The following is a 26,780-nucleotide window of genomic DNA, read 5'->3' on the forward strand; positions in this document are numbered from 1 at the left end:
TAAAAAGTCATATGTTTTTGTTTAATTGTTTACATTGCAATAATAATGTGTGGTTGCCAAAATCCCAAGGCACACCTGGAATTGTCTCTCGGCGCAGCAACAACAGTGTACCTTTGCACACCCGTTTGAGACCCACTGTTATATACATTACAGCTCTCACAGCACTTACCTCCATCCAAGCTCCGAGACAGCAGGTACCTCTTGCTGGTAGAGCGCTCCACGTGTGGAGCGGGCCGGTCTATGAGGGCGCTGGCCTGCCTCGTCTGGGCTTGGGTTCTCCCGCTGTAGCGGAACTTGGAACCCATTACCAAGAAGCCCTTAGGAGGGGGTTCTGGGGACACCAGCCTACATTAGGAAATGGCAAACATGAAAGACACGCTCTGGCTCAGTGCTATCAACAAGGATTGACTCCGCAACACAAAAGCTAACTGAATACGTACTAGGGCTGTCAAACGAATATTCAATCTTCGAATATTATTCGAATATTGGGAAAATATGTATTTATATATATATATATATATATATATATATATATATATATATATATATATATATATATTTTGACAGGGACAATACAAAAAAACAATGTATCAAGTTATAAAAACAAACAAGATATGTTTTATTGGATCCGAGCACTCGATACATTGTTTTTTGTACTGTTTCTGTAAAAAAAACAAAAAATTCTTTGAAAAAAAAAACATATTTTTTTTAAATAATAATAATAATAATATTCGAATATATTCAATATATTTTTAAGACCAATATTCGAATATCATTTATGAGGAAAGTTGACAGCCCTAATACGTACCCACAGCATGTTGGCAGCCAAAGTGACAGATCCTTATGTGAAATGTATTCCTACTACTGCACGCCTGCAGCGGCGTGAAACTCAGCTTTCTTCTAAAAATAAGTATTCTGTAATATGCTGACTATCCCTTCAGAGAGAATTCCCTTAAGTCCATGGGCACCATTGAGCAGGAGCGTATGGGACACAAACAGCAAGACACTACAACTACTACTACTTATGGAATTTCCTTTGGGACCAATGAAGTATCTATCTATCTATCTATCTATCTCTCTATCTCTTCTAACCAGCGGTGTAAAGTAACTAAGTACATTTACTCAAGTACTGTACTTAAGTACAATTTTGAGGTATTTTTACTTTACCCGAGTATTTCCAATTTTTGGTACTTTCACTTCTACTCCACTACATCTCAGAGGCAAATATTGTACTTTTACTCCACTACAAAAACTTTAGTTACTAGTTACTTTGCAGATATAAATTATTACATTATAAAACATACATTAACCCCTTTAGCCCTATTTTATACATAGGCTATTTGAAAATAGCAGATCTACAAGCTCACAACGCGTCGCGAGCTTGTAGATCTGCTATTTTCAAACATTTTAGTACTTTTACTTTTGGTACTTTAAGTAGATTCTGATGCCAATACTTTTGTACTTTTAGATTACATTTTTTTTGGGACTTTTACTTGTAACAGAGTACTTCTACATTGCAGTATTGGTACTTTTACTTAAGTAAAGAATTTGAGTACTTTTTCCACCACTGCTTCTAACTATAAATCCCAGATCTCTGCATGCATGCATGTCAATGTGTGTACAGTCTCTGTCCTTCACATCGCATCTCGAGAATGGCGCAACCGACCGACCTAAAACTCGCCCGTGCACGTCGCCAGCAACCCGAGGGAGCGTGAAGTCGGTTAGATGGGCGGAGAGAGAGAGAGAGACAGAAGACACCCGACTAGGCCGGTGCCCGGTGCCCAAAGGGCGGCGTACTAGTATTGATAAATACGCAAATCCACATTATGGATGGTCGAATTAGCAGTTGGGATCTCCATAAATGGGCATAAAACGGACACAGACACACAACAACAGAGTACAACAGGTACTCTAACAATGGGTCCCAACATGCATCATCCATGTATGCTAATGATAACAAAAGGCAAGTTACCGCCTGCAATGCTCTTCCTGCAACTGAGCTGATTTTACACGGAGCAAAACACAGTCTGAAGATAATCTGTCAAAAAAAATGAATACATCTAAATACATTCTAGAAACAGCAGTTAACCCATTAAGACCGGGAACGCATCTGTCTGTGTCATTTTAAGATTTCTTTGGCTATTTTTGAAAAATCGTGAACATTTGTGCAAATATTTGAATATTATATTCTGCAAACATTTTTTTTTTTTAAACGTTTATGATGCTATAATATCAGTGGTGCTCCAACTTTTCCATGTCAAGGACCCCCAAAATGATATGTATTTGGCCGCGGACCCCCATCTCAAAATATGTTGTTCCAGGGACCCCCAGAAGCACAGATCGGAGTAAAAATAAATCACTTTAAAACGTATATATATATTCAAAGATTTGCCCAAATTTTCAAGATAACAAAAAATAATAGCAGATCTACAAGCTCATAGTGAGCTTGTAGGTCTGCTATTTTTGAATAGCCTAAAGAAATTGACACACAGATGCGTTCCCGGTCTTAAAGGGTTAAGCAATGCACAGAAAGGTTAAAGAAAGGCGTACTGTATATCAGGTCCCATGATGTGTTCTTTTTTACTTTGTCAGTAACCTTCAGTATATCTTGTGAGGTGTAGCGAAAGGGAAAATTGGTTGGTTAAAGAGAGAGCGATAAACAGCCGAGTCTCTGACAGAGTGAAAACAACAAAGAGCCTCGAGGCGCATCACATGTAATCACTGAGGCAGTAGAAATATGATTACTATTAAAGGAGACGGAGATTGTTCTGTTTTACAGATGAGATGAGGACAGCGTATGCAGGATATATCAGTCTCATGTATGTAATCAAGCCCATTTATTAGACTGTGTCGCTTTGAACACTGCCATCCATTCAGTGGAAGCCTGCAGCATTCATTGTGCGGGTCAAGTAATGCGCAGCAGACGATGGCAATTTTAGTGCTATGTGATGTTTACATGCCTCATACTGTATAGTTTAGAGTAGGCACCAGAAGGAAGCAGTGTTGATTTCGTCGACTAAAACTATGAAGATTTATTTTTTCAATGACGAAAACTAAATAAAAACTAAATAAAAACTAAGCTATGACGACTAAAACTATGACTAAATATATTGACAATTTCGTCAACAAATAAAAACTAGACTGTTTGGTTGAGCTCGGGTGTTGCGCTCTGAAAATAGCAGATCTACAAGCTCACAACGCGTCGCACTGCGACGCGTTGTGAGCTTGTAGATCGGCTATTTTCAGCATGCGAATAAGTGTAAAATCAGGCATTACGATGCCATCAAGGCAACACCAAAATACATTTTAGTCGACTAAATCAACTGTAGATTTAGTCGACTGTAATCTTATGATATTTAGTCGACTAAAACTAGACAAAATCTAAAACATTTAAGATGAAAACTAAATGGCATTTTATTCAAAAGACTATGACTAAAACTAAATCAAAATTTGCTCTGTCAAAATCAACACCAGAAGGAAGCTCCCCTGAACAAGACTGGTTCTTACCGGAAGAAGGTGTGATGTTCGATGCAGACTTTCCACAGTCGCTTGGCTGCTCTGTGGTTGGGAAGCTTAAAACCAATGGTGCTTTCAAACTGCTCATACTGGGGAAGAGAGGAAAATTAAGGTAAACACAGACATATACACAAAGTGTTAATTTAACTCAGAGAGTAAAAACCACACCCAGTGTGAAGTAAACAGTGCCTATACTCTGCTTCATGAGTGTGTGCTGGAATTCAGACGGTAGGCCTACGACTCTGTTTGAGTGTCTGCTGGTATTCAGACAGACAGTACTACTCGGTTTGATGAGTGTGGGCTGGTTTTCAGGCAGTACTACACTGTTGTTGAGTGTGTGCTCGTATTCAGATGGTTCTACTCGATGTGTATGTGCTGGTATTCAGAATTTGTGACACACACAGCAAATAGAGTGACGTGTGTACCACTCCATCATCAAACAGAGTAGTACCGTCTGAATACCAGCACACACACATCAAATAGAGTAATACTGTCGGAATATCAGCACATACACACAAATACAGTAGTACCGTCTGAATACCAGCACACACACATCAAATAGAGTATTCAGACGTTCTACTCGGTGTGTGCAATGTCAGCCAGTGTTTGCGTGCGTGTGTGAGTGGTGAGTGTGCCTCCTGTTTGTGTAACAATCAGTTGCAGCTGTTTATGCCGTACAAGTCACTTAGAAGCACCTTAAAAATGGACCCTTGCTCTGTAAGGCAGTGTGTCTCCCAATGTGTTTTTTTCCCAGCTGAAAACATACAGTACAGCGCTCTTCCAAAACTTTCTTATTTTTTGTGTGTTTTTGGTCTCCCCTACCTCTCTTATATCCCCAAAAATACCCCAGTTTGAACACTCAGGCTTTCACAGCAAATCTGGGGTTTTCTGTAAATTGGTCTCAAAACAGACCAAACTGATTTGCACCCTGAACCAGGAGATAACATGCATACAAACTGGCTCAATAGAGCCCCGTGCCAAACAGGACAATGTGGTATTGCAGATGAAAGTGCTTTATAAGCCAGAGAGAAGTTAGTTGGAATGAGTATATCTGAGGCTTGATTTAGGCTCAAACCTTTTGAAAAACTTTTGAGGGACATAAACAATATGATATTAAATATTATTATAATTTTTTTAATTCATGGTGTAGATCCTTTAAGTTTCTCTTAAACTCTCGTCGACCGTATAAAAACACAGAGTAAACGCCCAGTGCCTGGTCACGCTGCTAACATTTCTATCACAGCGTAACGTTCAGGAAAAGAATGCCTCGGTAGACACAGCGCTTTTAAATGCACTTGAATTACAACATGGATTTTGCTTCTAAATTATCCCCACACAGCCAACTGGACATAATAGAGCAGATCAAGGCACAGAGGATAATGTCCAATTTTTCAGACACTGGGAACAAACAGGAGGAAGGCATTTCATGGCTCTATATTTATACTCTTTATCCACCCCTATTCTGGCTGCAGCTGCAGCTGCAGCAGCTCTTTTAAAGGGCCTCTTTATTTGGCTCCATCTCAGACTCACTGTGGGGCTCTGTCACTTGACTGGGGCCTGGCCCAGACAGCCTGTCACACTGAGGCTCAGCGTGCAGGATAAGCTGCAGCACCAGCAAACACACAATAGACCCTGACCCTGCAGAACAACACAAAAAAAACGGGAGGAAAAAAGGCGATTTTCCAGCTCAGCTCTGCTCATTCCGACTGACCTCACATCCGTTTCTGCACCGGCTGTGCTGCCAATACCATACAAAAGAGGGAAGCGTTTGCTTTATGTATCTGTATTTGTATTCTTTTTTTTTTTGTTGCTGCCGTTCCCAGAATGTTGCGATGCTGCCATACTGTTGTTATTATCCCTGACCATTTAAGCTTATACCTCTCCGGGACGGATCTTGATGTAGAAGTTGCTCCTCTTGTAGGATATCTTCAGGATCTTTGGCCACGCGAAGCGGTTGATCCTCAGCCGATCGCGGTAAATGAGCAGGCCGTTGGCACAGACGCCCAGCATTATATCAATCCCTTCAGAGTCCTGCAGGGACAAAAGAAAATTAATTAAATCGTTTTGGACCGTGATGGTCCATTTGGGTCTATCAATTAACTTTGCTGTGCAGGGTGACAAGAAGATGAAAACGCACACGCATTTAGATTATTAGACACACACACACACACACACACATACACACACACACAAGAAAGACAACAATAGCCCACCTTGGCGTGATGGAGGTCCACTCCATACATGGAAAGTTTCTTCCCATTCTCCAGGAAGTTGATTTCAGCCTCAGCTGGAGTCATACCCCTGTGAAAAAATACAATGTTTAACCCATTTAGACCTGGAACGAATCTGTGTCACTTTTTGATTTGAGCTAAAAAGCATTATTTTACACTTTGGCTATTTAAAAATAGCAGATATACAAGCTCACCGAGTGCCGCGCTATGAGCTTGTAGATCTGCTATTTTTTGAAAATATATTGTTTTAAAGCGAACATTTTTAACTCAAATCTTTGCTTCTGGGGGGTCCCTGGAAAAATAGATTTTGAGATGGGGGTCAGCGGTCAAATACATATCATTTTGAGGGTCTTTGACATGAAAAAGTTTGAGCACCACTGATATAGAAACATACGTTTTTTTCAGAATACTGTTGGGATTTAGAAGACATTTGTAGAATCGGCTTCAGGTCTTAAAGGGTTAACCTCCAACCAAAGGCTCTCTTGAATCTTAGTTAGTTTCACAGTAGGAGCGGTATCATCTCAGTAAATATGCCTGATGTATTCGAGTCTCAGATCTTCCCTTACATCTCCCTTGCGTAACAGCTTGGGCACGGTGCCAACGAAACGGTGCCAAATCAGAGCACGGTGGAGACCCTTTAACCCATTAAGACCTGGAACTGTCATTTTTTGATTTTAGCTAAAAAGCATTATTTTACACTTTGGCTATTCAAAAATAGCAGATATACAAGCTCATAGCGCGGCACCGAGTGCCGCGCTACGAGCTTGTAGATCTGCTATTTTTGAAAAATCGTGAAAATGTGTGCAAATCTTTGAATATATATATTTTTAAAGCGAACATTTTTAACTCAAATTTTGCTTCTGGGGGGTCCCTGGAACAAAATATTTTGATGGGGGTCCGCGGCCAAATACATATAATTTTGGGGGTCCTTGACATGAAAAAGATTGAGCACCACTGATATAGAAACAAACGTTTTTCAGAAAACTGTTGAGATTTAGGAGACATGTAGAATCGGCTTCAGGTCTCAATGGGTTAAGTGATGAAGTGTTGCATTGGCAGGGTTTCAACCATGTGCACGACAATGACAGATGCTACGGTTAAAATGAAGGCATCTATTAGCTAGCAATTTACATGCCGGGGCTGATTTGATGCCATATGAGCAATTGCTCAGCGCGGCCGACCGACGGCTCCATATGAGACACGCAACGTACTGTACAACAAACGAGGAGGACAAAGTCTGTCAGGGATAAACTACGGCATACACGGGCAACTGGCGGCCCGGGGGCCACATGCGGCCCCCACCTTCACTTCATGCGGCCCGCAGGTTAATATCGGATTACTGATATATCATTGATTTCAGCTGTTACAATTCAAAACATGCAAACATGACCCGCTTTAATTACTTCAGTCTATATTAGTAGCTTAATGACTAGTATTAAAATTCTATTGTCTTTTTTATGTCCAACGCATTTGTATTTAAGTTCATAAAGTTAACATAAGTATACCTAAATGCATTTGAAATTAAATAAAAATGTTATTTTTCAGGATTCCAATTCGAAAATAGCAAAAAATAATTCTGGATTCCAATTCAAAAATAGCACGACGCGACGCGTTTTGAGCTTGTAGATCGGCTATTTTTGCTACTTTTGTGTGACATAGAATGGCAATATGCAATGTGGCCCTCTGGAGTGAGTGTGGAAATATAGTGGCCCTCTCCATCATCAAAGTTGCCCAACCCTGAACTACAGCATGACTGGTGTACGCGCGTGTGCATGTGCATACTTGTAGTTCCGGTGAAGCTCCATCACTCTCTCCTCCAGCTCGCGGGTCTGGTTGGGAGCGAAGCGGAAGTCGTTGACGTAGTCGGAGCCGTGGTCGTCGTGGTCGTAGTCGCCCAGCTCGGCCTGGACGGCGTAGGAGCCCAGGAGGGCGTGGGTGACGAAGGAGCACGGCAGACGACCCGACAGCATGTCGTCCCTCAGCTGCAGACACAGGTAGTACCTTTCAGGAGGAGGAGAAGAGGGGGGGGGGGGGGGGGGGGTTGTTGGCAATCAAACGCAGCTCAGCCAAGGCAAGCTCCGACAAGAATCCAGAGTAGCTAATCCACAGCAGTTAGTAGAATTTGAACAATGTACAATAATCCTCTAAATAGAAAGGGATTTGGACTTCTTTGATGGGGGGAGGAGGGGGGGTATACATTTATTGTAATAATATTAGTATGTACAGTATGTAGTATGTACTTTTTTTGCAAAACCAAAAAGCATTTGATGCAAGTGATGTGTTATGCATTTTTTTATTTGGATGGATTATGAAGAGCATGTAGTCAGCACAGGAAGGAGAGTGTCATTGTCAACCGTGTGTGTGTGTGTGTGTGTGTGTGTGTGTGTGTGTGTGTGTGTGTGTGTGTGTGTGTGTGTGTGTGTGTGTGTGTGTGTGTGTGTGTGCGTGTGCGTGTGTGCGTGTGTGCGTGTGTGTGTGTGCAGGTTGTACAAGGGGATCGTGCACGTTCCCCTGCCTACCTAGTAATATCCTCAGAGAGCTGTGAGGGGTCCGGGGGATAGAACTTGACAGCAAAAGCAAAGTTCCACGGAGAGTCTGGGGGGCAGATTGCAATGACAGGTGTTAAGTTAAGTGCCATGCTAGACAGACAAACATTATGTGCAATGACACTTTCACGATTGCAATAATTTAGTGTGACTAAGAGTAGTTGCTTATGTTATGCTAGTTTAACCCATTAAGGCCTGAGGTTCTGATTCTACAAATGTCTTCTAAATCTTAACAGTTTCTTGAAAAAACTTATGTTGCTGTCAGTGGTTTTCAAACTTTTTTATGTCAAGGACCCCCAAAATTGTATGTATTTGACCGCGGACCCCCATCCCAAAATATTTTGTTCCAGGGACCCCCAGAAGCAAAGATTTGAGTTACAAATGTTCGCTTTAAAAATATATATATATTCAAAGATTTGCACACATTTTCTTGATTTTTCAAAAATAGCAGATCTACAAGCTCGTAGCGCGGCACTCGGTGCCGCGCTATGAGCTTGTAGATCTGCTATTTTTTAATAGCCAAAGTGTAAAATAACGCTTTTAGCTCAAAGCTAAAAATGACACAGAAGCGTCCCAGGTCTTAACACATTGGGTGCCAGAGGTTTATTAAAATATTATACGTTGAGTGCCTGCATTTCTTCCATCCACTTGCGTTATACGTTTCGTGCTGTGAGAAGCCCCGACGTGGAAGTGCATGTAAACAAAGCGTGCGTGCGAGACGGCGGAGGGTCCCGACTAACGCCTGGAACAATAATATTTCCAACGCGACCCTCCATTGCAGCGTGATCGCCGATCGAAAACGGCTCGTTTCCACCACATTAAAAAGAAATGGAGATATTAAGCTTTTAGTCAAGGAGATAACATTGAAAACGCCGACCGGAAGGATTTTTGACATGGAGCCACATCCAGCCTCTTCTTCTCAGAAACTCCTTGGGTGATGTCAAAGTTTCGTTTTAGCGCCCCACGTGGCCCACTCGTATAAAAATAGAATTGGGTCAAAAACGGTCCGGACCGTTTTCGGCACTTCTCGTTTGGACCCTCAAAAACGGTCCGGACCGTTTTTGGCATTCAATGTGTTAATAAACAAATGTGATATATGGGTGAATATATATAAAGGGGCTCAGAAACTCACGGCGCATCTGCTTCTTGATTTCCTTCGAGGGGTCCAACCAGTTCTGAAAGAAAGACAGTAGGGAGAGTTGAGTTGAACAGGTGGGAGATATGGCTGTCACACACACACACCCTGTTGCTGCCACACTTGGCTCTAAATGCATGCAGTGTTCCTAATGAAAGCCTCTCCATATGCTTGAATAAAGGGACGTGTGGCCTCACCCACTGAAGCTGTTTCTGTGGGCAGAGTCCAGCTTTCCTCTGTGTCTCTCCATTGTGTGGCTAAATTACTACCGGCCAGTTAGCTTTTCAGCTTTAATCACACTAAATCTGTGCAGTGACCTAATCCTCCACAAGGGGCACTAGCTCTGATTTCCCATGCTTAAAGGGATATTTCACTTTCAAATAAAATAAACATTAAAAAAAAATATTTAAAAAAAATGAAAGAAGTTATGGCAAAATCACGGCCCCCTCACACATTAGTAGTACACTCTAATGCGTGAGGGGGCCGTGATTTTTCCATTACTTTTTTCATTTATTTTTAATATATTTTTTAAATGTTTATTTTATTTGAAAGTGGAGTATCCCTTTAACTCTATAACTGCCAAAGACGTTTATAAACGTCTTTGAGAAATTAGCTGTTGCCTGCCAAAGACGTTTAAAAACGTCCTGGAAAAAAAAAAAAAAAAAAAACTTAAAAAAAAAAAAAAAAAAATCTAAAAAGATTCTCTAATTATTTAGTATTGACACCTTTTCGATATTCCAAACGAATAAGGAGATAACAATTTCCAAAGATTTGCTGCTCCATCCACTCCATCCACTGCTCCATCCACTTGGTTTGAAACTACTGGTTTTGAGCTATTTTCAAACATCAAACAACACATGACAACAAGGTCAAATTGACCTCGTTGACATTTGTGAAACCACACCTGAATCTCATCTGTGATTAGAAATTTTCTGGGGATCAATCATACTGGAGAAAAATATTTTGTGGCTATGCGAAAAGGTACCAAAATCGGTCAAAACCCTGGCAGAGGCTACAGACTGTTCTGAAAAAACTCTGGCAGGGTAAGAGTTAAGAATCTCATCAATAGGGTGCAACATTTTATGCACATCGACTCTCCCTTGCGAGAAATTAGATTATGCCAGCCTCTTTAGCAATAACAACATGCTTAGGCACAGCGACACGCGCACACACACACACACACACACACACACACACGCACACGCACACGCACACACACGCACACGCACACACACGCACACGCACACGCACACACACGCACACACAAGCGCACCTAGACACAAACTTGTACAAAGATTGTGTGGAGAGTACCCTAAGGGCGGTTAACAGTAAGACAATTCTTTTTACACACAAAAGCACATCCACTGCATAGCAAATACAGCAGTGCCTACAGCAAATTCTTAGTATAGCTAAAATACGTTTTTGGCACCCAGTATCATTCAGTGTGGAATCAGGGCCATGGATGATTGAAACCGTGCTGCAGTCTGCCGTGCTCGGGCCATCTTAGGCAAACTGGCAGTGTGTCCGCCAACTTAAGACACATCTTCCTAGACACGTGTGTGTGCGCGCATGCATGCACGCACACACGCACACAAGTACTCACATTAATACCAAACTAACTACTCCAGAGTCTAATCAGGCTGATAATCATTTTAATGAGCTGCAAGAGTGTATTGTCATTGTAAATCTGTCTCAAATGGGAGGGTGGCAAAGAAAGTTCAATTTGCAAAGTGTTCTGCTTTGTCTCTGTTACAAAATCTCTAAATCCTAACAGTTTTTTTAAAAAACGTATGTTGCTATGTCAGTAATCTCTCAAGAACAGATTCTGCTCTGCGTTGGAATCTGTCGTGAAGGCTCGTCATAACATGTACACACTGGGCTACAAGTGGGCGTGCCTTCAGATCAGGAAGCAGGCCGCGCTTTACCCAATCAAATGTAGTGGGCGGGATTCACATGTCCGTCGATCTTTCCCCCTCGAAACAAACCCAAACTAATTTAACAATAGCGTCCGCGGAGCAGACAAAACCACGGAAAGATATTCACATTTTAACTTACTCTTTCATCATAGAAACAAGTGGGCTTATAACCAAAACCATCCATGTTCTCTGGGAGAAGTGGTGTTAGTGTTCCGTGTAGAAATATTGTTAGTGGGAATATAAACATAGTGGCACCCACCGGAAGTGAAAGCTGAAGGCAGACCTAAACCCCGGTTTCCTTGTGCACTGGCGTTACGTTTTCTTCCGCCCAGAGCCAACAGACATAGAACAAACAGCAGAGGGCGCTGTTTTTCATTTTCAGTTGGCGATGGGTTCCCAGATTGCTATGTCAGTGGTTTTCAAACGTTTTAATGTCAAGGACCCCAAAATTATATGTATTTGACCACGGACCCCCATCCCAAAATATGTTGTTCCAGGGACCCCCAGAAGCAAAGATTTGAGTTACAAATGTTCGCTTTAAAAAATATATATTCAAAGATTTGCACAAATGTTCTTGATTTTTCAAAAATAGCAGATCTACAAGCTCGTAGCGCGGCACTCTGTGCCGCGCTACGAGCTTGTAGATCTGCTATTTTTGAATAGCCAAAGTATAAAATAATGCTTTTAGCTCAAAGCTAAAAATGACACAGATGCATTCCAAGCTGCAAGAATGTATTGTCATTGTAAATCTGTCTATCAATAACATAAAGCAAACCTGGGTTGAATATTGTGAAATGCTATCCAGAAACAGGAATCAATTCTCCCAGGCTTGTTTGGTCTTAAATGGCCAAGCATTTCAGATGGTACTGTAGGCTCAGGCTGGCCTATGATAAAAAAAAATCTATTTGTGTTGTTGCCTGTAGGGCTAGGACTATACCAGTAAAAAGCTGTAGAGGAAAGGAATGAAAAGAAGATTTTTTTCAGTGCATCCAGATTTTACAGTGTCCCAGAGAGGAAGAGAATACAATACGCACATCAGCATGTGTACGTCTCTATACTCTCCTTTACAGTGTCAAGACTGTGGCCATAACCAAAACCTCAACCGCCACCAGCAACGCATCGAGTCAAAACATGTCAGCAGAGGAAACATACCCACTGAGGGTGGTGACAGAGAGACACAACAGATGTGGCAGAAGGGGGTTGTTTTGTGTCCCTGGCTGCCTCTCATCTAGGAAAAGCCGGAGGAATCCTCCACAGTACTGTTTCGCAATCACATACCTGCCTTTAGGCACCGTCCCAGAAAGAAACTAGATTTCCAAGAAAGCTCTAAATGCATGCTGACATTTGGGACCATTCACTTGTCTAAGTCTCGGGGCCAAATCTTAACCATGTCATAAGAGCCAATAATTGCACCATTCTACAACTGTCTTGCTCACTTAAAAAACAACAAAGATCAATGGGAGGGCAGACTAGAGTGGCTTCGTGGTTTGAAATGTCCAATTGTTTGATGAGTCGGTGACGCAAGTTTGTCCAAATGTGATTCTTGTTGACAATGCACTCCAACCGAGTCAACATGCCAACATGACAATTTCTGATCCCTTGAAGTGTGACCGATGACAGACAACGTCGCCACACTGAGGCCACAAAGAGAAAGGAATTTATATCGCTCAGGAGGCAACATGTGGAAGTCCTATTGTTTTTTCCCCCTTTGAGATTCGGATTGCAACATGTTCTGCCCACTGACCTTCTGGGTATCTGTGTCAGAGAAGGTCATGCCAAAGTAGTCCTTCTCCAGCAAGTTGAGGTGTTCACACATCATGGTCATCAGGGTCTGTCCTTTGGAATGTTTCTGCAAAGACAAACATATGAGAAAGGTCATATATCATTCAACAGATCTAGTAGGAAAATAAAATACCATCAAAGCACAGTATATTCCCCTCAGTGCGTCTCTGAAGCACTCATTGGCAGTTGCCAGTGAATGCATTACTGATATAGCCCTACTTAACCCATTGATACCTGGAACGCATCTGTGTCACTTTAGATGTCTTTGGCTATTCAAAAATAGCAGATATACAAGCTCATAGCGCGGCACCGAGTGCCGCACTATGAGCTTGTAGATCTGCTATTTTTGAAAAATCGTGAATAAATATTTTTTATATTTTTTTCAAAAAACTATTAGGATTTAGATTTTTTTTAAAGAATGGCCTCAGGTCTTAAAGGGTTAATAGAAATGAAAGTGTTTCGGGGACATTAAAAACTAGACGGCGGTGCTGTCAATAGTGCTGTTGTGCTCTGTGCTCCTCAAAATAATAACAAAGTGCTGCCCTTGAGTGCCGTGTTACAGCCAGAATGCAGCAAACCCTCGACAGAGAAGAATGAACGGCGGGGGGGAAAGCTGTTCATTGTGCTTTTCAACAGGGATCACCTGGGCTATTAATGCTGTGTTCAATGTGAGTTTCCCGGTGTGTATTTTCATTTCAGAACCTAAGGACAGACACATTTCTGAGTCTGACCTATAGGTCAAACCACAGTCAAATGTGTAGTTTCAGTACAAAGTCTTTATTAAGTGCATACTGGATATATACAGGCTGAATATGGCCAAACACAATATGTGCTCACAGAAAACCTAACACACACACACACACACATAGAGCATTCCATTTCTCTCTTTCTCTCTGGATAGTGCCGCTTCCTTCCCCAGAACCTAGTTTTCCGAGATGACAGGAAGAACGAAGCAAGTGGTTGCCAGGGAAACAGATGCTATATGGTCCCTCTTCATCTGTCTTGTTCCTTAATATCTCAAGGCTGGTACTTGGTAATGATTACCTCCTCCTTTGCCTCATCATTGTTGAAGGGATGTTGGGGCAACACTTGGAAAGCACTTAGAAGCTGCCTCATCGTTGTCACTCCTTTTTAGGCCCCCCATGGCAAGGCTGTCCAGGTGGAAGCAATGCGGGGCTTGTTGTATGGTACAAAACATTTGGGAATCATAATAAGCCATGGCTGAGGCTTTTCTCCATGGACTCCTCAGCAGTGGTGGAAAAAGTACTCAAATTATTTACTTAAAGGTTTCATGACGGTCAGTTTTACCACACATTAAAAGTCTTTGTCATGGTCCTTCAAACGTGTACAAAAAATTCCACTCCATTGATCCATGGCAGGTGTTTTTCTCTCACATTTCTAAAGCCTTTTCAACTGCAATGAAAAAATAAATCTTTGCCTGCTGGTGTCGCTGTTGAGGGATTTGCCTGTCAATCATCGCCTCTGCTCCGCCCCCCCCCCAAAGGAAAGGATAGGGGAGGGGAGGGGCTAGGAGGAGAGTGGGCGGGATTAATCGGCTGTGACATCACTGCCGAAGGGCCAAGCTCAGATTACTTTTCAGCCTAATTATTCAGAAAACCCCAGACCACAGAAAATCCACTGAATGTTCAAAGTTCAGATTTTTTGGGTGTAATTGAGGTCATAAAACCCCCCAAAAAACATAAAAAATAAAAAAAAGTGAAAATGAATGTCATAGAACCTTTAAGTAAATGTAAAAATACTGCAATGTAGAAATACTCCGTTACAAGCAAAAGTCTGGAATTCAAAATGTACTTGAGTAAAAGTACAAAAGTATTGGTTTCAAAATGTACTTAAAGTACCAAAAGTAAAAGTACAAAAATGTTTGAAAATAGCAGATCTACAAGCTCACAACGCGTCGCGATGCGACGCGTTGTGAGCTTGTAGATCGGCTATTTTCATTTTCATTTCAATAGCCTAGATATAACATAGGGCTAAAGTGGTTAATGTATGTTTTATAATGTAATAATTTATATCTGCAAAGTAACTAGTAACTAAAGTGTTCAAATAATTGTAGTGGAGTAAAAGCGCAATATTTGCCTCTGAGATGTAGTGGAGTAGAAGTAAAAGTATTGGAAATTGGAAATACTCAAGTAAAGTACAAATACTTCAAAATTGTACTTAAGTACAGTACTTGAGTAAATGTACTTAGTTACTTTACAACCACTGCATCCTCAGTACCTGCTTCAAACCAATTACGCATTCATCTCCGGAGTGGAGTGTCTCAACAACAACACACTCCGGCTTCGCTAGAATAAACATTGGATAACACAGGGCCGAGCCCTGGCAACAAGACAAAAAAACTACCAATCATTGCCCCTGCCTGAATGGTAGATGTACTACGAGCACAGCCTGCTGAACATGTGGGGTGGGTGGGTGGGTGGATGAAAGGAGGAGTGTGGGTGAGGAGGGTATTTATTGTGTGCTCCTTCCATGGCCGACACCCCGTGGAGGAGGAGGAGGGTGGGAGGCATGTGCATCCTCCTCGCCCACAGCGTTTTGCCTTTTCCCACCGTCACTGTTATTATCAGCTCCTATGGGGTATGAAGGAGGACAGGCCTGACATTTCAACCCTAGCAATTAAGAACAGGAAGTGAGGGCCGTTTCGCACCGAGCACTATAACTATAATATAGTTTTAACCCTTTCAGACCAGGAACGCATCTGTGTCACTTTTCCATTTGAGCTAAAAAAGCATTATTTTACACTTTGGCTATTCAAAAATTGCAGATATACAAGCTCATAGTGCGGCACCGAGTGCCTCGCTACGAGCTTGTAGATCTGCAATTTTTTTTCTATCGTGAAAATGTGTGCAAATCTTTGAATATATATATTTTTTAACACGAACATTTTTAACTCAAATCTTTGCTTCTGGGGGGTCCCTGGAACAAAATATTTTGAGATGGGGGTCCGCGGCCAAATGCATATACATTTTGAGGTCCTTGACATGAAAAAGTTTGAGCACCACTGATATGGTAACATGAGTATTTTTCAAAAAAAAACTGTTAGGATTTAGAAGGCATTTGTAGAATCGGAACCTCAGGCCTTAATGGGTTAAAAATAGTTCTAACACCAACCATAAAAGAAAATACAATGGTGAACGATACAGTTAACGTCATAGTTATAGTGAACGGCCCTGTGAGCCCTACCGCTGTGCACGTGTGTACAGCAACAGCATAGAACATGCATAATGAATAGGATAACGTTAAAGGACTCACTCTGTAGAGGGACTCGCTCTGTAAGGACTCACGTAAGGCAGGACGCTATCAAAATGACTGGGGTGGGTGGGTGGTAAATGCTTTCCGAACCATAACGCAAGCTACCGCTGCGGTGTGGAGAAAAAAAGCCCTGAGGTGTTGCACAATGTTTTTGCAGTGTGGAGAGAGAGAGAGAGAGGTTGGTGTAAGGGCAGCATCCTTGGTATTCTTACCGCATACACAGCCACATACTCATGCATGCACACACCCACGCGTACATACGTACACGAGCGCACACACACACACACTCACACACACACTCAAACACACACATGCACACGCACGCACGCACACAAACACACTCGCACACAGTCATACAAACTCTCATGAACACCAGAGCTTGTGTGTAAATATCCCGAGGGCCCTAACAATAACACAACTATTCTATTTTCTCCTTGGCTGCACCTGGGGTTTGCAATATTTAATGACAATAGGTTTCCTAACACCCTGTCGACGGACTCTGAGCTGAGGGATTTTATTGGGCAAAAGGGACACCGTCTGAACCTATAAGCAGTTAGTTGAAGGGGTGATGGCATCACGTGGCATTGCCTTGTTACCGCTGATTAGCCATGAGAAAAGTACAGTCGCCTAGTACGGTGGTGCGTGACAGCAACAAAATGGGCTGATTGGTGTGTCCAGAGTCATGTCATGTCACAGTGCCCAGAAGGGCAAAACTAAGCACAACCACCTCTTTAAGAAACTTGCCTCAAAATATCAGCATCCACATAGGCATCGACGTCCACAGTCGGGCATTTGTCGCGTTGCACAAGGTTAGCTGCTGTATCACCCTGAGCCGTATAGGCAAGAGCCGATGCAGCCATGGCTGAGGTCGGGTAATTTGTTCCTCTAATACCCATACAGTAGCTTTATCTATTAACAATGAGAATAGTTTTTTTTATTCAATTGTTAATTGAATAAAAGCATTAACATTACTCTCAAAGAACTGCCCGGGTGAATGGATTTCCTGTGTGTGGAGGTCTTGAAACCATAGCAGGTGCTGCTGTGCTGACTGCCAGCTTCACCATTGCACACAGCCATTCTGTGTGAACCATCAAAAGCTGCAGTTTTCCACTCTGTGTTTTGGTTTCCCTGCGCCCAGATACACTCTAGTGTCTCCTCAGCTGTGAATTTCACCAAACCATCCACAGCAACCATGTTTGGCAGCTGGGTTTCATCCTTTTCCGACATGAGTTCCTTGAACAACAAGTTCGCTCACGGTGATAGTTCAGTGCATGGTGGCACTTAGATACTTACTAGAGGTTGCGCAATAATGTAGTTATATAGGGCTATTATTGCACAATAATGTATATAATATACGTATATATATATATATATATATATATATATATATATATATATATATATATATATATATATATATATATATATATACGTATATATATATGTATACGTACGTATATATCTGCATATAATATACAGTATACATATATTTATATTCTGTATGCATCTGTATACTAGTTCTGTTTCTGAGAAATCTACTGTTGACAGTCAAGAATGCATAAAATCTATCATCTATCACCACCAGGACTCCCATCTATTTTCCTCATCCATTTCTCTGGCCTTGCCCTATTGAGTGTTCTCAGCACGGAGTCCTCTCTGTCATTCTTTGCCCGGCTTATCTGCTCCCAGCAGCACTATGCACACAACTACCCACGGAGCAAAAATCCAGAAAAACAGAATACAGTGGGTATATCTGTGTGAGTGCAAATGGTCTCCCATCACGCTCACCTCGATCTCCCCTTCATACTCCGAGGAGTCCAGCAGGGTGACTTTGAAGGGAACGGTCTTCAAACGTTTGGAGCCTTTCTGGGGAGATTTGGGGTTCTTGTTTGGAGAGGTCTTCTCTGACATGTCGTCTGCTTCTCTGTGGTCGTCCAGATGCTTGGAGTTCTGGTCCTTTACACCGAAAAAAGAAAAGAGTAATGTCACTGTGAGCTCACAGAGTGGAAATATCAAATGGTAACAGAAGCCAATTAGCCCACTGTTCACCCAAGTAAAGGCTAGTGATTTAACCTCTTAAAGAACACCTGTGTATGTGTTTTCACTTGCTTTTACAATGGTTTAATAGCATTATGCATTCTCGTACCAGATGGAATACCATGATAGCTTTACAATCCAATGATTTAAAGAGTCAGCACTGTGATATGTGGCCATTAAATATTTATGCCTTACAGGGCCCTGTATACAAAGCATCAAAACCTAGACAATTTAAAGTGTAGTAATATACTGTATGGTAAACATTACGCATGCTTTGTAATGTTTCTAAAGGTGCTGTAAGTGACATTGTTTTAGTTTATTGTTAAAAAGTTCAATCTCATTCTGATAGTAATCATTGCTAGAGTGTTTGTTCAGTAAGGACAAGGTCTCCCCTTGTCTCCGGCGCTTTAGTAAACAGAAAATACATTTTCAGGTGGGTTACACATTTTATGATGATTACTAGCGGAATGTAGAGCTATTTAACACGTATTTTAACAGAAAAATATCACTTACACCCCTTTAAGTAGATTGTCTCAAAATAGCATTTTAAGTAGATTGTCTCAAAATAGCATTTTATCAGCCGTATACTGCCTTTTTAGGTAGTCACACACACAAGCATAGACACACATCTACCATTAATGTTATGTTGTTGTCCCCCTCTCCCTCCCTCGCTGTCTTTCTCTCTCTTACACACACTCTCACACACACAGTCTAGTGATGCGAGTCCGTCTTTGTTGTTTGTTTGTTTGTTTGTTTGTTTGTTTAACCCCAAGCACCTGCCTCTGACAGAGAGGGAGAGTGAAATAGAGCGAGCGAACAGGAGAAAGGAAGGGTAGCTACTTCATATATCTATTTAAGAGTATATACCAGCAAATTATACTTTTCATAACAATCTGTGAGATGTTACCACAAAGCAACGAGTCCGAATGTGCGACTGTTCCACTATATGTGATTTGGTCGGTTCCAAACGTTGGTTGGAGTCATTCATGGAGAATTTGCAGCTCAGACGGAGAGATAACAACAGGCTAGGGATGCGTGGATGAACTCTGATGTGACCTGAATCCGTGTGTACAATGAATCGTCCACACCAAATTAATTAGTATTTCTCCAAGATAGATCCAGCTACCTGCCCGGACATAACTAATTATGAGTGAGTACGATGAGAAGCCAAAATTAAAAGCAAACATATTTTTTTGCGCACTCGCAGTAGGCTTCTTTCTTCAACATAACTCTGAGTGTGTGCAAATGGAACCAAATGGAACCTGCTCCGCTTCCCACTCTCCATTCGTAAACGCAAGGGACACACCTGGCAAACGTAGCCTAATCAAATCTAACAGGAAGAAATGAAGTTCCTGTCTTATGCTTGGTTGGTGATGTCTCCTTATAAAGGTGACGTAAATGAAGTATTTATTTAGCGATTATCTGCTCTGGCGACTGGGTTAGGATAGGACTGCTTCCTAGTTCCTTCCTACTCCAAACAATTTCACTGTATGAACATGTGTTTAACTGTTTTTTTTGTTTTTTTTAAATTATATTTTTGGGGGGGTTATGCCTTTATTGATAGTATTTAGTGGAGACAGACAGGAAACAGGGAGAGAGAGATGGGGAGTGACACGCAGCAAAGGTCATCGGGATCGGGATTCGAACCTGTGACGTGCATTAGGCATTATTATGTGGTATGCACCTGGACTGCTAACAGATGAACTTTCAGATGTGTAGACACTGTTTGCCCCTCCGGTTATGCACTACCCGTTGTACCCGTTATCGACCCGTTGTCAGAGTACTTAATGCAGTCCCCATTATCATACTGTAGTACTTAGAGACTATGATGCCAGGGACACAGACAGACAGATACATACAGAGATCTTCATATATGGGCCTAACAGACAGACAGACAGACAGACATGAAGATTTGCAGATTTATAGATAATTAGATATAAGTTCCAGACAACCGCTGATCTGACTGCCTTCCCACTCGGCACACGCACAGAAGCGCACACGCTTCTGTGCGTGTGCGCTGCCGGACGCCACGCCGCGTTTGGTCCGCCGGCTCAGCATCCCATCCCATATACGAGACACACGAACAAACAGAGATTCCGCACATTTCTAGACATAGATATCCCGGAGGGATTGTGACACTACTATTGCTATGGAAACAGCAATTGGTCATGCCTCGGCACCTGGACGTGGACTGTCCAGTTTTATTAACGTTGCAAACCACCGTTTTGGGGATCCTGCTGCAAGTGGTTTCAAGTTAAAACTCGGTTCATTGCAAATCTTTAGTCTGAAATAGGATTTATGACACAAATAAACTCAAACGCATGCCTGCGCACACACACACACACACACACACACACACACACACACACACACACACACACACACACACACACACACACACACACACACACACACACACACACACACACACACACACACACACACACACACACACACACACACACACACACACACACCTTGCCATTACATGTATGATACCTGTTTTTTTTTTGTGCTAACATTTTGAGTCTAGCATCAGATTTAACAATTATAAGTTTTCAGCAATGAGTGCAGTTGTGTTGTGCTTACTGTACCTGTTTGGCCATCTTGCCATCAGAGGCAGAGTCCTGCATGCTTGCTGGCCCCCCTCCCCCACTTCTGGGAGGACTCCTCGACCACTTCTTTCACCTCCGACTCACCACCACTGGCACCGTTGCCGTAGCAAACAAACGCCAACCTGATAACAACAGAAGCAAAAAGGGGATTTGAATAAAATCATATATTTTGGAGATTTCTTTTTTAAACGCAGTTGCCGAAATGGACAGTGAAGTTGAATAATAGTATACAATTATTCATAATGTTTCTTGTGGATCAGCTGAGCATGTCAGCTGAAAGTATAACACCGAAAGTATAAAATATAATAGATTTATATAGCTTAGTACCCAAAGTCCCTTTACATAAGAAGAAGAAGGAACAAACGAAAGCCATAAAGACATAGGTGCTAGATTAAAAACGATAAAAGGTTAAGCACGGGTCGGGGAGACATCCTAACTAGACCTCAACTGCGACAGGCTATCCTGAAGAGATGTGTTTTGAGTGTGGTCGTGAAGGAAGTGAGGGAGGGGGGGGTTGGGGAGTGCGTTCCAGAGGGACGGGGCACGTCCCTCCAGGAGGTTGGCTTCATACAGAACTAACAATAATAGAACTCGATTTTTTTCAGTCTCTGTGATACGTTGACGGTGTTGAAGTGAGCAGTCAGTGGAGTGGTGAAAGGGACAGTTAGGTACGTCATCGGGGTCAGAAGGTGGGCACCATGCTTCATTGACGTTTCATTGATGAGCCCGAGACATCTCCAGAGGGCTCAACGGTGACACCTGGCATCCCAGCTATGTGTGTGTGTGCGTGCGTGTGTGTGTGTGTGTGAGTGTGAGTGTGAGTGTGAGTGTGAGTGTGCGTGTGCGTGTGCGTGTGTGTGAGAGCGTGCGTGTGTGTGTGTGTGTGTGTGTGTGTGTGTGTGTGTGTGTGTGTGTGTGTGTGTGTGTGTGTGTGTGTGTGTGTGTGTTCGTGTGTGTGCTTACATAAGGGGCAGATGGTTTGTACAGAGATAAAAAAGCCATGTCTATAGTATCACCTGAGGCGCATCACCTGGCATCCCAGCTGATACGCCTCAAAGGGCTATGCATGGGAGGGGTGTCCTTCTCCCTGTGCCAGGCCTATAAGCCTGAGCGCATACCAAATATCTTCTTCATCTTGCTGCCCCGGTTGCTTTCTTTTCTTTTCATCCAAAGACAGACTTGATTGCCTGTTGGAGGCAGTGTTGCCAGATTCTGTGAGAGAAACAAGCAACCAGGTCTAGGAAAACAAGCCCAGAAGAAGCGACTATGGGCCACATGACCACTTTAAACATATGCATCAGCTATTTGAAAATATCCGATCTACAAGCTCACAACGCGTCGCGATGCGACGCGTTGCAATCGCGACGTGAAAAATGACGCGACGTGATGCAAGCTCACAACGCGTCGCGATGCGACGCGTTGTGAGCTTGTAGATCTGCTATTTTCAAATACAATCTTGGGGGGAAATTATAATAAGCAGATCTGGCAACAGACATCTTGTTCAACAGACTTGTTGTAGATGTTGCTGCATCCCACCTCTACAGGGAATCATGGCGATCTGGGTAGCTTCTCTCGCCAGGTCAGAATACTTGTTTGTCTTCCTCTTCAACCCCATATTCCCACGATACTGTCAATTCAACACTGTGGACCCGTTCCATCTGGCCTCCAGCTGGTCTGGCCAGAGTGTGGGGAAACAAGCTACTTTCCAATCTCCTGCAGACTGCAGAGTGCTGACATCTTTTGGTGTTGTTGTACGGTGCTCTCGAGAGTGGCCTGCTGGTACAAATTGTGGTGAACGGGACCTTTTTTTTGCTGATGTTTGTGGGTGAGCATTAACCCATTAAGACCTGAGGTTCCGATTCTACAAAATGTCTTCTAAATCCTAACAGTTTTTTGAAAAAACGTATGTTGCTATAATAACAGTGGTTCTCAAACTTTTTCATGTCAAGGACATGATTTGAGTTACAAATGTTCGCTTTAAAAAAATGTATATTCAAAGATTTGCACACATTTTCTTGATTTTTCAAAAATAGCAGATATACAAGCTCATAGCGCGGCACTCGGTGCCGCGCTATGAGCTTGTAGATCTGCTATTTTTGAATAGCCAAGGTGTAAAATAATGCTTTTTTTTAGCTCAAATCTAAAAACGACACAGATGCGTTCCAGGGCTGAAAGGGTTAATGGTGCCTTTGTGGCGGTTTGCTTCTGTTTCCGATATTGATGTCAGCTGTCTGAGTACTTATGTTATGCCGCCATGTGTAGCACCCTTGGGTGAGACTCGTAACGCATTCTGATGTAGATCAGACTAATTGATCATCTTAAAAAAAATACATCTAAAAAAATATATATTACAAAAACATGCTTCTCGGTTGTTCGATGAATCTAAAAATTACTCGATAGGATGATCACTAAGAAAATAATTGATAGCTGCAGCCTTAAACAGAAGTAAAGGCTTTTGAAACAAAGTCTCAGTGAAACCTTTACCTTTTCTCATATCCCAAAAGGTTATACAGAGACTATAACACCAGGATTACACTTGTCCTCCAGGTTCTAATATCATAACTCACCTTGTCATCAAGGACATTCACTTTAATTAGAAAACCCCTCACTGAGTCAGATAATGAGGTCTATTTAAGCAGGACATGCTCCAGCGCTAAGACGATAATTACCCCCCTGAATCCCCAAATTTACTGTTCACGGATGCTAGTGTCAATAGATTCATGACTATCAATGTTGAAACTGGAGAGTCAAAAGGGATGATGAAAATTTCTGGGAAAGGGATAACAAGAGTCTACTTGAGCTTGTAGATCTGCTACAGTATTTTCAGTGAAGATATGTGGTGTAAAAACAGGAGGGGGCCTGGTAGTGTAGAGCCCTGGCCCTGGGGAGACCAGGGAAAGAAGGATGTGTGGAAAGTGGAAAATAAAATAAGAACTAATGTATTGTTAAATCAAAGTTAAAAACTTAAGAAAAAGGAGGTTAACATACACAGTAAAATCCTGAGTATTCATTTAACTATTGTGAGTGTGCGGGTATTTCTTTAATTTAAATGAACACTCAGGATTCTACTGTGGAAATCACTTGAATGATACGAAGGAGGAGAAAGCGAAGGAGGAGAAAGCGAAGGAGGAGAAAGATCTACAAGCTCGTAGCGCGGCACCAAGTGCCGCGCTATGAGCTTGTAGATCTGCTATTTTTGAAAAAAATTGAAAATGTGTGCAAATCTTTGAATACATATTCTTTTAAAGCGAACATTTGTAACTCAAATCTTTGCTTCTGGGGGTCCCTGGAACAAAATATTTTGAGATGGGGGTCGGCGGCCAAATACATACATCATTTTGGGGGTCCTTGACATGAAAAAGTTTGAGCACCACTGATATAGAAACATACGTTTTTTCAGAAAACTGTTGGGATTTAGAAGACATTATTTGTAGAATCGGCTTCAGGTCTTAATGGGTTAAACCCTATATGCTTAGCTGACCGGAGTATCCTAGGACTCGCTCAACACTAACTATCTTCACCAAAAAAAAACAATCAGTGTCAGCAGCCCCCCGCAGACAGTGCTCGCTTCTGTGCGTGTGCGCTGCCGGACGCCACGCCGCGTTTGGTCCGCCGGCTCAGCATCCCATCCCATATACGAGCAGTCGCCACAGCAACCCAACATGCTGTCATCGATCTCGAATTGTAAAAGCATCTCTGAAAAGCTGGTAAGCCCCGCCGTGGTTGTGTTTGACTACTGTCAACATCACTTTCCTCATCTGTGTGCTGTTAGCAATGAGCGGTAATAACTGAATGAGGACGTTTCCCCAGGCCTTTCCTCCTGACTCTGCTCTTTATAGCTGCACTTCATAAAAGGTAAAGTACGCCACACTCCACATCGAATCGGAAGTGACAGAAGCGGCGTCTGGGACGGAGTCTGCGCCCGCCGCGGGGCCAGGAGGTACCGCGCCTTCTCGACCTTCATCTCATACCTTTTCTCTCTCTCTCCTTCCACCCCCACACTCACTCTGCTCGTACAGTGCCTGCGTGTTAGATCCGGTGCTGCCAGATTCTGTGAGAGAAACAAGCAACCAGGTCTAGGAAAACCAGCCCAAAAGAAGCGACTATAGGCCACATGAGCACTTACAACATATACATCAGCTATTTGAAAATAGCAGATCTACAAGCTCACAACGCGTCGCGATGCGACGCGTTGTGAGCTTGTAGATCGGCTATTTTCAAATAAAATATTGCGGGGAAATTGTAATAAGCAGATCTGGCAACCCTGGTTAGATCTCATGAGTTTGTAAGCCCATTCGACCAGACATAATGGGTTGAGGGTGGAAACTTTCTTACACTCTATCTGCAAGTTGAGTCTGTTTCTGTCATATTTTTTAAGGACAGGGAAAGCAGCCAATCGGTCATCAACTTTATTGGCTGCGTCCACCTTGGCACAGATGGCATCTAGAGCTGCTCTCTCCTCCATGTGCCTATAGACCATATTCACACGGCGGCCATGTTGCTATTAAGTCAATGAAGTGCCACCCCGGTTGCCACGGCAACGGGGTGGCACTTTCAATGTTAAATTCCAAAATGGCCGCTGTGTGAATATGGTCTATAGCCTTCTTCACCGTGGCTCTGTTAGACTTCCTCCCCATGTCAGAGCACCTTGTAGATTATACACCTGGCTCAATTGACTCTGGGATTCAATTAGTTCTTTTTGACACTAGGTTTGCGTGCTAACAAAGCTAGCACTGGTATAGCAGCACGGATCAATAGAGGACTATCGAGGATTAACCCAGGATTAAACCATCAATTACACCAAATTATTTTCTTTTCTTTTTGCCAGTTTGGCGCCCAAAAGCATGGGGGTGAAATTATAGGTCACGTAAACCCTGCTTTGTCTCTCCCTTTATTTCTTTCCTCCCTCCTATCCCTACCTCTATCTCTTCCCTTTCTTTCCTCACTCTATCTCTATTTTTCTCTACCTCTCCTCTATCTGTGTAGTCCGTGGTGTCCAACTATTTTAGTGCAAGTCTGGGTTCCTTGGGGGAAATGATGAAAGATAAGATAAGAAGCGAAATTCGCTGGGTGACGGCCAATCAGATTCTTGAACGTGACGGCTAGCAACCACATAGCAACCACTTTGTCAATGACAACACAACACAACTTGAAACAAAGACTATCATGGATATTATTCCAAATGTATAAATTGCAGCAAGAGGAATTAACATGAACTTGGTATGTTTCAGTGTGTGCCCATTAAGACCTGACGTTCCAATTCTACAAATGTCTTCTAAATCCTAACAGTTTTCTGAAAAACTATTGTTGCTATATCAGTGGTGCTCAAACCTTTTCATGTCAAGGACCTCGCAAAATTATATTTGGCCACTGACCCCCCAACTCAAAATATTTTATTCCAGGGACCTCCAGAAGCAAAGATTTTAGTTAAAATGTTGTTTACAAAAACATATGTATTGAAAGATTTGCACAAATGTTCGAGATTAAAACAAAAAGGCAGATCTACAAGTTCATAGCGCGGCACTCAGTGCCGCTCTATGAACTTGTATATCTGCTATTTTTGAATAGCCAAAGTATAAAATATGGATAAAGTGGTTACACGGATGCGTTCCCGGTTTGAATGGGTTAAGTTAATTGCACATGGGTTGTCCATGCTGTTATGTAATACACCCATAACAAATATTACCTTCAGCTGCCGCTGGTTACACATCTGTCAATCTCTCTGAATT

At 42.3% G+C, this 26,780-nt stretch overlaps 1 protein-coding gene and 1 pseudogene across 3 annotated transcripts in view; both read right to left on the minus strand.

Moving 5' to 3' along the window:
* Positions 1-26,780, minus strand: part of LOC308082870 (band 4.1-like protein 1) — a 112,502-nt gene that overhangs the window by 20,833 nt on the left and 64,889 nt on the right. For both annotated transcript variants that reach the window (XM_080424935.1, XM_080424934.1), the window contains exons 2-11: positions 21,031-21,173; positions 18,188-18,355; positions 13,089-13,193; positions 9,426-9,468; positions 8,267-8,342; positions 7,530-7,748; positions 5,730-5,817; positions 5,395-5,547; positions 3,508-3,605; positions 170-345 (exon numbers count right to left, since the gene is read on the minus strand). In XM_080424935.1, the coding sequence (XP_080281061.1) occupies positions 170-345; positions 3,508-3,605; positions 5,395-5,547; positions 5,730-5,817; positions 7,530-7,748; positions 8,267-8,342; positions 9,426-9,468; positions 13,089-13,193; positions 18,188-18,355; positions 21,031-21,069 (1,165 nt within the window). In that variant the 5' untranslated portion in view covers positions 21,070-21,173. The remainder of the gene's footprint in view (positions 1-169; positions 346-3,507; positions 3,606-5,394; positions 5,548-5,729; positions 5,818-7,529; positions 7,749-8,266; positions 8,343-9,425; positions 9,469-13,088; positions 13,194-18,187; positions 18,356-21,030; positions 21,174-26,780) is intronic.
* Positions 24,569-25,516, minus strand: LOC308081842 (N-alpha-acetyltransferase 40-like; annotated as a pseudogene). Its single transcript has 2 exons — positions 25,315-25,516; positions 24,569-25,102 (listed from the first exon to the last, which is right to left on the minus strand). The product of its transcript is annotated as an N-alpha-acetyltransferase 40-like (transcript).

Source organism: Gymnoscopelus braueri, assembly GCF_963280865.1.
Source record: "Gymnoscopelus braueri genome assembly, chromosome: 3".
In the NCBI taxonomy this organism is placed as follows: domain Eukaryota; kingdom Metazoa; phylum Chordata; class Actinopteri; order Myctophiformes; family Myctophidae; genus Gymnoscopelus; species Gymnoscopelus braueri.